Genomic DNA, 12700 nt, shown 5'->3' on the forward strand with positions numbered 1-12700 from the left:
CCCAGCTTTTTTTTTTTTTTTTTAATCGTAGAGAAAAGGTCTCACCAAGTTACCCAGGCTGGTCTCGAACTCCCGGGCTCAGGCAATCCTCTTGCCTTGGCCTCCCAAAGTGCTGGGATTGCAGGCGTGAACCACTGCATCCGGCTCAACTATTTTATTTTGCATGAGGATATCTGGTTGTTCCGGCACCATTTGTTGAAGAGACAGCATTTCCTCCCCACCCCCACATTGAATGATCGTGGTGCCCTTGTAGGAAATCAACCATAGATGTATGGGTTTGTTTCTGAATGCTCACATCTATTCCATTTGTATATATGTCTATCCTCATAATAGCACCGTTTTGATTACTGTAGATGTGCAGTAAGTTTTTGGAATCCAGAAGTGTGAATCCTCAAACTTTGTTCTTTTTCAAGATTTTTTTTGACCTGTCAGGGTCCCTTGTAAATCCATATGAAATGCAAAATCTGTTTTTGTTTTTTTTTTTGAGTTGTAGTCTCACTCTGTTGCACAGGCCAGAGTGCAGTGGCACACTCATGGCCACTGCAGCCTCGATCTGCTGAGCTGCTCAGGCGATCCTTCCACCTCAGCCCTCCAAGTAGCTGGAACTACAGGCATGCGCCACCATGCCTAGGTAGTTTTTTAAATTTATGGTAGAGATGAGGTCTCACCAAGTTGCCCAGGCTGCTCTCATACCCGTGGGCTCAGGCAATCCTCTCGCCTCCACTTCCCAAAGTGCTGGGATGACAGGCGTGAGCCACCATGCCCGGTCCTAAAATCAATTTTTCCATTTCTGCACAAAGGGCTACTAGGATTTGGTAGGCATTGTATAGACTATGCAGGTTGTTTTGGGGTAGTATGGCCATCTTAACAATATGAAGTCTTCCAATTCATGAACACAGGAGGCATTTCCATTTACGGTATTAAGGTCTTTCATGTCTTTCAGCAACTGAGGACACACTCGGTTCCCATCTGCCCTGTGGAGCCAGGCCCTCTTCTCTATGGGTCCGTGAACACCACCCACGGGGACCTATGGATGCTGTGGTTCTTCCAGCTACTATTCCCAAGTGACCCTCTGCCCCTCAGTCACAGGTAGGGGAGTCCCCACCCACCCCACCTCTTTCCTGGACCACAAAATGATCTAAGCTGTGTGTCTCAAGAAACATGGGAACACTGACCTCTTGGACCAGAACCACAAGGCAGAAGGCACGTGGTTGAGACCAGTGAAAACTCTCCCTGCCCAGGGGTCAGGGGTCAGCATGGGGTGTGCCTCCCCTAAAATACCACCATCCCCTCATCTCAGGGGTGTATAGTACCCCCAGGCCTCCGTCTCAGTCCAGCCTGACCCTGCAGAGTCATTTTGGGTCTGATTTTGACAGATTTACACTGACAAAGGATAAAGGACTCAATCCCAAGCACCTGGATGGGCCTACAGTCCTGACATCCCCTGGGACCCATGAGCCATACCCATGGAGGCCAGCATAGATACTACAGTGCACAACACCTCTCCTACCTGTGGTCAGCCCGCCATACCCCCAGATATTCTGGTTGCAGGTGAGGAGCCCTGCCCAGTTCCCCTGTCAATCAGAGTCTCAGGGCCCTGGGTCCAGGGTTGCCCCTGGTGATGAGGGTCCAGAGAGAGGGTCCTGGAATAGGAGATAAGATGGGCCAGTGTCCAAGGAGGACGACTGAGCAAGGGACAGCAGGAGGCCTGGACTCAACAGACCCACCCAGACCTGGGGGGAGGAGGGTGGCCCCTCTGCTCAGGGTCAAGTGTGGAGAGGTGGCTCCCCACACATCACGCCTCTCTCTCCAAGGAATGTACAAGAAATTCTCAGCCTGGTCAGAGTCCCCAGTTTCCTCGGAATAGAATGTGGCCCTGCTGTGTCACTCAAGACCTGGCTCGACACTCTCCATCTGTCCAAGGAGGGGTCAGATGCTTCTCCTGGCACCTTTGTGAGGACACGGCTTCACCATCTCACACTGAGTGCTGCAACCTCGGTTCACACAGCACCTCCCCCTACTTGTTGTCACACCGCAAGGACCCTCTGGAGCTGGTCATTGCAAGTGAGGACCCCTGACACTCTCCTGAACTCAAAGGTTCAGCTCAGGGCCCTGCACCCAGGAGTCCTGGATTGGGGTGGAGTGAGAGGACTCTGAGGGTCAGCCAGAGGGGGACTCATGCTTGGAGGAACAAGAAATCCCAGGGCAACTCCCTCCCCTGCCTCGCTCTCAGTTCCATCCTTGAGGCCCCTAGAGGTAGCAGTGAGGCCTCAGAGCTGACCAAAAGGAGAAAAGGCCAGAGGGACCCTCCCCTGATGCCCCTCAGTGTCCTATCCTGGCAGCCTCTCACCCAGAGACAAACACAAGAGCAATAAGCAGCAGAAACCTCCACCCCCAGGAGGATCACGGTCACCCTGTGGCTCTGTCAGGCAGACATGGGCGGGGACCTTGGGCTCCCAGGAACTGAGGCTGGGTTGACAGGAGTCAAGGTAGAGGCAGAAGTTGGGGCCCAGCCAGAGGTCCTGAGGATCAGCCCCTCAGCCCGAGAGGTGAGGCACTCTGTGGGGGTCGGGGATAGCTCAGTTCTGGTGCTGGCCCAGTCACTTCCTGAGATGGCCCCAAGTCTCTTCTTGAGACCCCTCTCCATCGGCAAGAAGACCCTCTTGGCACTGTTGTGGTGAGGGGGTGGCATCTGAACTCCCTTCTACTCAAGGACGCTCAGCAGCTAGGGAAGGACAGAGCTTGGAAGACACATCCCTTGGATTTAAGTTCCTACTTCCCAGCTGTGGGACCTTGGGCAAATCCCAAGTCCTAAGTTCCTCACCTGTAGAACATGTTCACGATTGCTGTTGTTCTGGCTACCCACTAGCCCAGGACCCAGACTCCATAGGGAGGCTGCTGGAACCTGAGGGAACAGATCTGCAAGAGGACCACCATTACCAAGTGGCAACCCTGTGAGAAGGGCACACACAGCACAAGCAAGCTGCCAGACTCCCAGTTTCTGTGCAGGTTTGCTTCACTGTCAAAGGACCCAGAGCTGTCCCTGCACCGTGCTGGCCTAACTGACCTCAAAGCCCAAAACTCCCCGGTAAAGGGCCCAGTCCACTAGAGCCTGCAGAGCAGCTCCAGTCCCTGAAGTTGCTCAACTTCCCCAGAGACCAAGCCCCTTCCTGCCAGATTCTCAGCGGGACAGAGAAAAGGGAAGTCGCCTCCCTGGAGTCAACGGATGTTCCAAGTTAGGGGGAAGATGAAGTTCCTTAGATGGGCGCGGTGGCTCACACCTATGATCGCAGTACTTTGGGAGACAGAGGTGAGAGCTCAGGGGTCTGAGACCAGCCTGAGCAGCATGGCCAGACCTCATCTCTACAATAAATTAAAAAACTAGCCAGGTGTGGTGGTACATGCCTGTGGTTCCAGCTACTTGGAAGGTTGAGGTTAAGGATCACCGGAACCCAGTAGATCGAGGCTGCAGTGGCCGTGAGGAGCCACTGCACTCCAGCCTGGGTGACTTGAGACTCAAAAAGTTCCTTCCCATAGGTCACCAACCCGCTTTCCCTTCCAACCCACATTAAGACACAAAATTGGGAACTTGCACAATACGAACCACACTGCACAAGCTTTGAATTCAGGCTGCAGGCTGTGCAGCACTCCCCAACAAACACGAACAGAGCAGCAACCGGAAGGGCTACACAGGCAGGGAGGACATCCACTCACCACTTCCTCTACTGTAAATGACTTGTTCCCACCCCCAACAGAAGGCTATGTTGGGGGGCGCAGAAAAGGGGAAGACACAACCAATGAACACCAATTACAAAGTGTTGATCTTCTTTTATTATCTGACTGTAAATCTAGACCATTCACCAGCCCAGGAAGGGCTCCTGGATGGGCTTAATCCTCCTCCTCATCATCTCCAGCTCCCGCCCCACCCTGGCCCTTCTTGGCATTCTTCCTCTTCACGCGGCCTGGGCGGCCACCCCCGTATGGAGAGCGAAGGGAGAAGTCAATGTGCTTCTGGGAATCCAGGCGGACAATGAAGGACGGGATGTTCACAACCTGCTTGCGGACCCTGTAAGGGGGAGACCCCAACCCAAGGTAAGACCCCACTCTCCTCATGCCCTTAAGTTGGTATGCTTAGTGCTAAGGTTGCAGACACTGAAGCAATGCCAGAAGAGCACTCCCGATCCTATGGGACTCATGTGACTTTCAGGGCATCATTGACCCCCCCAACCTCCCCGCAGACACTTCAGACTGGTTCCTCACCCACATTTTACACAAGGAGAAATTCAAAAGCATCCCAGGGGCCGGGCATGGTGGCTTACACCTGTAATCCCAGCACTTTGGGAGGCGGAAGCAAGAGGATGGTCTGAGCCCAGGGGTTCAAGCCCAGCCTGGGCAACTTGGCGAGACCACATCTCTACAATAAATCAAAAAATTAGCCAGGCATGATGGCAGGTGCCTGTAGTTCTGGCTACTTGGAAGGCTGAGGCGGAAGAACCACCTGAGCCCAGTAGGTAGAGGCTGCAGTGGCTGTGAGCATGCCACTGCACTACAGCCTGCGCAGCAAGAATGAGACTCCAACTCAAAAAATCCCCCGAAATTACCCCCCACATTAATCCACAAAGCAAGTGAAATGGCAGCATATGAGCCAAGATCAAGCTTCAGATACTGTGAACCCCGTGCTGGTGCCAACCATATCTCGTGCAGGTTCAATTGCCTACAGTGCAGCAACCTGAGGCCAGGCCAAAGTAAGAAAACCACTTCAAACACAGAAATGTGAGTGAGGCTCTTGGCCACAGGGTTGGAGAAGGGCTAAGGCAGAAATTCTGAATGCAAAATACCTTGCCCACTTTCTGTCCAGCTTCTCCCTGAATGCTGTCCACTTTACAGACAGGCAAACTGATAAAGACCCACTTGCCCTCTGATGGTCTTTTCAATATACCAGCATTCCTGCAGTCCCTGGCTGGCACTAAGCATCAGATCCTGGACTGCGGCGAATTCACCAAGTTAACATCAATGAGTAGAAAAAAACAGTTGCAATCAGGTCTGGAATGGACATCATAAGCGAGCCCAGTTGCTGAGCCCACCCAAGCCAGTCCATTCTCACTCCACTGGGGACACCAAGGGCTGTTACCTGTCCAGCTGCCCACATGCTGGCAGAGGCCTTCACAAGGTATACGGCTAGAGCCGCAGTGACCCTTGCGCTGGGCTATGGGGGGATGAGGATGCCCCCAGCTCCCTCTGAGTTATTTGCAGGGGTGAATCTGTACCCTCCAGGTGAACTCACACCCGCCACCTCCAAGGGCTGCACAGGAGATAGGGACAGCAGGCTCAGTAGGGTAACCATGAGATGGGGGGAGGTGGAAAGGTTCAGGGGCCAAAGATGATACCTGATATGGCGCTGGCGGATCAGCACACGAGCATGATGAATGGACTTGGCCAAGCCCAGCTTGAAGACCTGGGTCTGCAGGCGCCTCTCCAAGAAATCCTCGATCTTCAGGCCCAGGATGTAATCCAGTTTCATCTTGCCCTCATCCAGCACCCCAATGCGGACAAGTCGCCGCAGCAGGGCATTGCCTGGGAAGAGTGGGAGGAAGCACTCATTCAAAGTTCTGACTTCCTGGGTTCCAACCCTGGCTCCACTCTTAGCAGAACCAAGTTGTGGTGGTGGGACACAGGTGGTGAGGGTTACATCTGACACAGAACCCAATGTACACTGTGACTCATAATCCTCAAAAGGACCCTAAGGCCATTTTATCCATAGTAACCTGCAGGTGACCAAGGAGGGCAGGCACACACACCCATGTCCTCATCTGAAAGTGCAACATCCCTTGATCCACATTCCTACCAAGAGTAAATTAAACAATCCCCCCTTAAAGGACTCAAACTGCAATGCAGACCAAGTGCAGCTGCTAGTACACTACCACTATAAAACACAGGGGCTAAGAGCAAACATTCTGGAGTCAAGAAAGTCCACCTAGGTGACCAGATGTGAGGCCAAATCCTTACTTGCAATAAGGGAGTAGTGTCACAACCACCTTTTAGGGAGGGAAAAAAAACACTTAAGACTAGGCATGCTCCAGCCAAACATATATCACTCATTTACTAGTCTACTTGTGAGAGTTCCCACTGAAAAAAGATGTCATGGTAGGTGCGGTGGCTCAAGTCCATAATCCTAGCACTTTGGAAGATCAACATGAGAGAATTGCCTGAACCCACAGGTTCGAGCCCAGCCTGGACAACTTGGTGAGACTTCAACTCTACAATAAACCAAAAAACTAGCCAGGCGTGGTGGTACACAATTATAGTCCCAGCTCCTTGAAAAGCTGAGGCAGAAGGATTGCCTGAGTCCAGCAGGTTGAGGCTGTGGTGGCCACGAGAGTGCCACTGCACTCCAGCCTGAGCAACTGAGATTCTAACTAAAAAAAAAAAAAAAAAAAAAAAAAAAATTAACTGGGCATGGTGGCCTGTCCCCATAGTCCCAGCAGCTCAGGAGGCTGGGGCAAGAATATTGCCTGAGCCCACTAAGTGAAGGCTGTGGTGAGCTGTGATCACTCCACTGGGCTCCAGCCTAGGCCACAGACTGAGGCCCTGATGCAATAAATGAGGGGGTAGGGAAGAGGTGGAGGGATGAAAAAATCCCTATGTGCACAGGTGGGAGTGCCGGATATACTTTTTAAAAAAAAGTATCATATACACGATGGAATACTACACAGCCATAAAAAAGAACAAAATCATGAATTTCGCAGCAACCTGGATGGAACTAGAGTCTATAATACTGAGTGACCTCTCACAGAAACAAAGATCCGAGTATCACATGTTCTCACTCATATAATGGACCCTTAAACATCCAATGCAATACTATACGAAAATGACTGACCGTACTGGGAAACTATGGTGGGGGGAGAGAGATGGGATTAACAGTAGCAAATATCTGTCTGGGAACGGGGAAACACCCCATATCAACAGGGTGCCTGAATGAAACGCAACTGTATACCTAACCCTTAACTGTACCCCACAACTTCACAATTAAAAAAATAAAAAATAAAAAAAGGAAAAAAAAAAAACCCGATTATCTTTGTCACTACACAAGGCAATCATTTAACGAAAAACTACCTGCAACCCCTAAAATTATTGAAATTGAAAATAATTTGAAGGTCTGACATTTGGGGGGAAAAGTGTCACACACCCAAAGATCCCGCGAAGTCTCTTATCCTCAAGCACGTTTCCTACTCCACAACCACCACCAAAGACCAAGTTAAGCTGGTTTCCACTTGTTCGTAACTCTTAGGCGTGAAATTGGACCTCCCAGTCCTGAACTCGTCCCTTTCACGGGGCCCACAAACACACACCTTCAAACAGACGCCGCGGGTCCTTTTCGTCTAGCGTCAGCAGCTCCCGGGCGGCCTTGCGGATTTTGGCCAGCGTAAACTTGACCCTCCAGACCTCTCGTTTGTTCCGGAGCCCGTATTCGCCTGCGTAGGATGGGGACAAGTGGGTTGGCAGGCTTAGCCCCACGGACTGGTGCAAAGGCTGGATCTGCAGCTTCGGGGAGCAGAAAAACTTTCTAAACCACGAAGGGTGCTAAACCTTGCGCACACGGGCACTCTCACCACGTGTCGGACGTCCCCCTCGACCCCAGAAGCCGAAATCTTGCCTCGGACACTCACCGATCAGCTTCAGCTCTTGGTCGAGTCGGGATTTCTCAAAGGGTCTCCGCGGGGTCACGTAGGTTTTGCGACAAACCCAGCTCCGGGCCACAGGCATGTTGGAGACGTTTGCCTGTCTGCGCCTGCTCAAAAGGGAAGGCTAGCGTGAGCGCGCGCGACCCAAAGCGCGTGCGCAGTCCCACAACTCTGCTCAAACCCCGTGGTGCTCAGAGCCTATCTCGCGAGAACCGCCCCCTAAAACTTTTATAACCGGTATCCCGCCCCACAATCGTGCTGCACTCCCTCCCGTCTACCGGCTCTTTTCTCGTCCCTGACTTCTTTAGCGTACTTCTGAAAGCTAGGAAAGCCCACACGATCATACGACCCCAACCGGGACCAGAAAGCGCGCCGTGATACCTCACCTAACACAGGCTCGGGTAACAGAGAAAGAGGGGCACAGTAGCTTGGGCTGAGCTCTTATAGTAACGCCGCCGGTTTGTGACGTCACGGCACTCGGCGCACGTCTGAGCCAATTAGAAGAGGCGCTGGATGAAGGAAAGGCAGTCGAGCCGAGAGGCTGGGCTAGAGCGGCGGCTACGCTGGGATAATCGGGTGTCGGGAGGGGTCTCGGAGGACCCGAGGAACTCAGGCCGGTGCGGTGGTTCCTTAACAAGACCTGCAAACTAACCTAGGATTTGAGAGAGCTGGGCTCAACGTTAAAATGGTTATCTCGTCTCCACTTTCTCCCTGAGAGTTGGAGCTTCAGCCCGGCGCAGTGGCTGACGCCTGTGATCCCAGTACTTTGGGAGGCGGAAGCGAGAGGATTGATTGAACCCAAGGTTCGAGACCACCCTAGGCAACGTGGCGAGACCTCGTCTCTACAATAAATCAAAAAATCAAAAAATTAGCCGGGCGTGGTGGCGCATGCCTGTAATTCCAGCTACTTGAAAGGCTGAGGCGGAAGGATCACATGAGATCAGCTGGTCGGGGCTGCGGTAGCCGTGAGCGTGCCACTGCACTCTAGACTGGGCAACCAAGTGAGACTTCAACTCAAAAAAAAAGAAAGAAAAATCAAAATTCTGACGGGAGAGATGGCTCACCCCTGTAATCTCAGCACCTTGGGAGGCAGAAGTGGGAGGACTGCGTGAGGCCAGGATTTCAAGACCAGCCTGGGCAACATAGGCAGACCTAGTGTCTACAACAAATCATAAAATTACCTGAGCGTGCTGGCGTGCATCTGAAGTCCCAGCTACTCGAAAGGCCGAGGCAGGAGGATGTCCTGAGCCCAGGAGGTCAAGGGTACAGTGAGCCATGATTGTGGCTCTGCACTTCTGCCTGGGCAATAGAGTGAGACCCTGACTCAAAAAAAAAAAAAAAAAAAAGCAAGAAAAGAAATCACTGTTCTGGCTGGACACGGTAACTCACGCCTGTAATCCCAGCACTCTGGGAGGCCGAGGCAAGAAGATTGCCTGAGCCCAGGGTTCGAGACTAGTCTGGGCAACTTAGCAAGACCTTGCCTCTACAATAATCACAAGATTAACTGGGTGTCGTGGCATGCACCTGTGGTTCCAGCTACCTGGAAGGCTTAGGTGGAAGGATGGATCCCCTGAGCCCAGCAGGTCAAGGCTGTAGTGGCCGTAAGCCTGCTGCTGCACTGCAGCTTGGGTGACAGAGTGAGACTGACTCGTGGAAAAGGGGGAGGTTTCAGGTCTGCCTTGATTGGAAGCAGTTGGTTCAGGCAAACTGTAGGTGGGCAAACTAACATTGCAACATCCTACATGATGGGTTATGGGTGCAAATGTTTACTCCAGTTGGTCCTGTTAGAAGTGGAGGGCAAAAATGAGGTTAGCTGTGAGTTACTAATCAAGTCCTAGCCACTTGGGACCCATTGTTACACGGGTTACTGTTGGGCTTCCTAGGAGCCTGGCATACAGCAGGCTGGCTTTCTGAGCTATTTATCACAGAGAAGAAAGTTGGTTTCCTGGGTGGGTTGCTGCAGGTTGTAGGTCACAGTTTTTTTTTTTGAGTCAGAGTCTCACTCTGTCACCTAGGCAGGAGTGCAGTGGCACAATCATGGCCACTGCAGCCTCGACCTGCTGGGCTCAGGTGATCCTTCCACCTCAGCCTTCCAATTAGCTGGAACCATAGGAGTGCACCGCCATGCCTGGCTACTTTTTCTGATTTATTGTAGAGATGAGGTGTTGCCAAGTTGCCCAGGCTGGTCTCGAACCCCTGAGCTCAGGCAATCCTCTTGCCTCCGCCTCCCAAAGTGCTGGGATGACAGGTGACAGTTCTCTTTCTATATAGTCTGGCTATTCTGTTTGTGTACTTAGTCTCTCCCCAACTAGAGGATGAGCTGAAGGTTCATCTGTGATGGTCAGCTCCATTGCCTGTGTGCCTCTCCACTCCTCTGGACAGCTGCAGCCAAGGCAGTCAGTATCATCTCCTCAGAGGTGGGGCACAGGAGCTCATGCCTGTAATCCCGGCACTGTTGGGAGGCCAAGGTGGGAGGATTGCTTGAGCCCAGGAGTTCTAGACCAGCCCAGGCAACATACCAAGACCTCATCTCTACAAAAAAATCAGAACATTAGCTAGGTATTGTGGTACCCACCCGTAGTCCCAGCTACTCGGGAGGCTAAGGTGGAAGGATCACCTGAGCCCAGGTTGAGGCTGCAGTGGCCATGAGCATGCCACTGCACTCCAGCCTGGGTGACAGAGTGAGAGTCCAACTCAAAAAAAATCTGCGTATAGGCTGGGTGCGGTGGCTCACACCTGTAATCCCAGCACTTTGGGAGGCTGAGGCAAGAAGATTGCTTGAACCCAGGAGTCTGACATCAGGCTAGGCTAACACAGTGAGAACTTGTCTCCACAAAAATGAAAAAAAAATTTTTTTTTAATCTTTCAAACTGAGAAAGCGGGTTGGAAAACAAATCTGTTTATAAGTAGACCCAAGCAGTTCAAACATGTAGTTCAAGTGTCAACTGTATATTCAATGATGCTCTCTGACCTCACCCTAAGCCTCTTCAGAAGCAGCACAGTCCAGTCATGTAAGATGGTTCCTTTTCCACAAACCTCCAGCCTCTCTTTGGTCTCTGTCTGGAGACCTCCAGCACTTCCTCTCTCAAAGGAGCACAAGGTAATATAGTGAGGATCCTTGGCTCCCATCCATGAGTTGCCAAGAACCAGCCAGGCAAGCTCAGGCAAGAGGGTTCCTTTTCTTCTATACAATTGTAAAATCTAATCATGCCTCATCAATATGATGCAAAACTGTGTAGCTGTTAGCAAAAATGAGATAAGCCGGCCAGGCATGTGTGGCTCACGCCTATAATCCTAGCACTTTGGAAGGCCGAGGTGAGAGCATTGCCTGAACCCATGGGTTTGAGACCAGCCTGGGCAACTTGGTGAGACCTCATCTCTACAATAAATCAAGAAAAAGTAGCCGGGCACAGTGGTGCATGCCTGTAGTTCCAGCTACTTGTAAGGCTGAGGCGGAAGGATCACCCAAGCCCAGCAGGTTGAGACTGCGGTGGCTGGGAGCATGCCACTGCCCTCCAGCCTGGGCAAGAGAGTGAGACTCCAACTAAAAGAAAAAAATGAGATAAGCCTGTGTATATCAAAAAAGCAAGCTGCAGAAGTGTATATAGTATGCTATAATTCGCCTTAATAAAAATATCATAAATGTATATATATTTAAAATGTTTAGAAAGTGCTATATAAATTATATAAGTCCTAAATTATCTCACTCAGCCTTGAGCAAAAAATTGTGGTTTAGGCAAGACACAGTGGCTCACACCTGTAATCCCAGCACTTTAGGAGGCTGAGGTGAGAGGATCGCTTGAGCAAAGGAGTTAAAAACGAGTCTGGGAAACATAGCGAGAACTTGTCTCTACAGAAAAAAATAATTAGCCGGGCATGTAGTCCTATAGTCCCAGCCTGTAGTCCCAGCTACTCAGGAGGCTGAGGTGGATGGATCACCTGAGCCCTGGAGGTCGAGGCTGCAGCGAGTGCATTCCAGCCTGAGTGCATTCCAGAGTGAGAGCCCGACTCAAGAAAAAAGAAATTGTGTTTTAAACCACTCATTCATTCAGCAATCATGTATTACTATGTGCCAGAAAGTGTTCTTGGACCTGGGGATACTGCATGAACAAGGGAATACAAGACAACAAACAAATAAAAAACCTTATCCTTAACTGGAAACCAATGCCAATTGACTGGCGAATGGATAAACAAAATGTGGTATGGCTATACAATGAAATATTCAGCAATAAAATGGAACAAAGCACACTTAGAAAACAGTATGCATGAAGTAAAGAAAGCCAGATGCAAAAGACTACATGTGTATGGCTCCATTCATATGAAATGGCCAGCAAAAGCTAATTTTTTTTTAGTTGAGGGTCTCACTCTGTTGCCCAGGCTGGAGTGCAGTGGCACAATTACAGCTCACTGCAGCCTTGAACTCTTGGGCTCAGGCCATCCTCCTTCCTCAGCCTCCCAAGTAGCTGGGACTACAGGCATACACCACCATGCCTGGCTAATTTTTTTAAATTTTTTGTTCAGACGAGGTGTACTGTGTGCCTAGGCTAAAAGACCAGATTTTATTTTTTTAGCTTTTTTTTTTTTTTAGGTTGGGGTCTCACTCTGTCACCTAGGCTGAAGTGCAGTGGCATGTTCACAGCCACCGCAGCCTCATCCTGCTGGGCTGGGCTCGGGCGATCCTTCTGCCTCAGCCTTCCAAGCCCTGGAACTACAGGAGTGTGCCACCATGCCCAGTTAATTTTTTTATTTATTGTACTGACAAGGTCTCACCATGTTGCTCAGGCTGGTCTCGAACCCCTGAGCTCAGGCAATCCTCTCGCCTCTGCCACCCAAAGTGCTGAGATTACAGGCATGAGCCACCGCGCCTGGCCAAAGACCAGGTTTTAAAGCCCAGCCCTACTGCTTACTAGCTGTGTGACCTTGTCATTGCCCCTCCACCAGGACTTTTTTCATCTGTATGTTCAGACAAAAACACCCACACTTCCGGGATTGTCATAAAGATTCAAACTACCAACTCA

At 51.0% G+C, this 12700-nt stretch overlaps 1 protein-coding gene across 3 annotated transcripts in view; it reads right to left on the reverse strand.

Moving 5' to 3' along the window:
• RPS9 (ribosomal protein S9) overlaps positions 1-7835 on the reverse strand; it is a 25690-nt gene extending 17855 nt beyond the window's left edge. Inside the window, exons 1-5 of one of the 3 annotated variants that reach the window (XR_002481311.1) lie at positions 7668-7797; positions 7350-7472; positions 5388-5574; positions 5132-5302; positions 3813-4066 (exon numbers count right to left, since the gene is read on the reverse strand). Coding sequence is in view for 2 of the 3 variants with exons in the window: in XM_021706916.1 (XP_021562591.1) it covers positions 3889-4066; positions 5388-5574; positions 7350-7472; positions 7668-7764 (585 nt within the window). In the remaining variant the exon portion in view is untranslated. Of the gene's footprint in view, positions 1-3812; positions 4067-5131; positions 5303-5387; positions 5575-7349; positions 7473-7667 lie in introns of those variants that run through there. The other 2 variants (XM_021706916.1, XM_021706915.1) reach the window with 2 other exon arrangements.
• Positions 7836-12700: the final 4865 nt, after the last annotated feature.

The sequence above is a fragment of the Carlito syrichta genome, unplaced genomic scaffold (genome assembly GCF_000164805.1).
Source record: "Carlito syrichta isolate Samal-C Ts95f unplaced genomic scaffold, Tarsius_syrichta-2.0.1 Scaffold316208, whole genome shotgun sequence".
NCBI classification, from domain to species: Eukaryota; Metazoa; Chordata; class Mammalia; order Primates; family Tarsiidae; genus Carlito; species Carlito syrichta.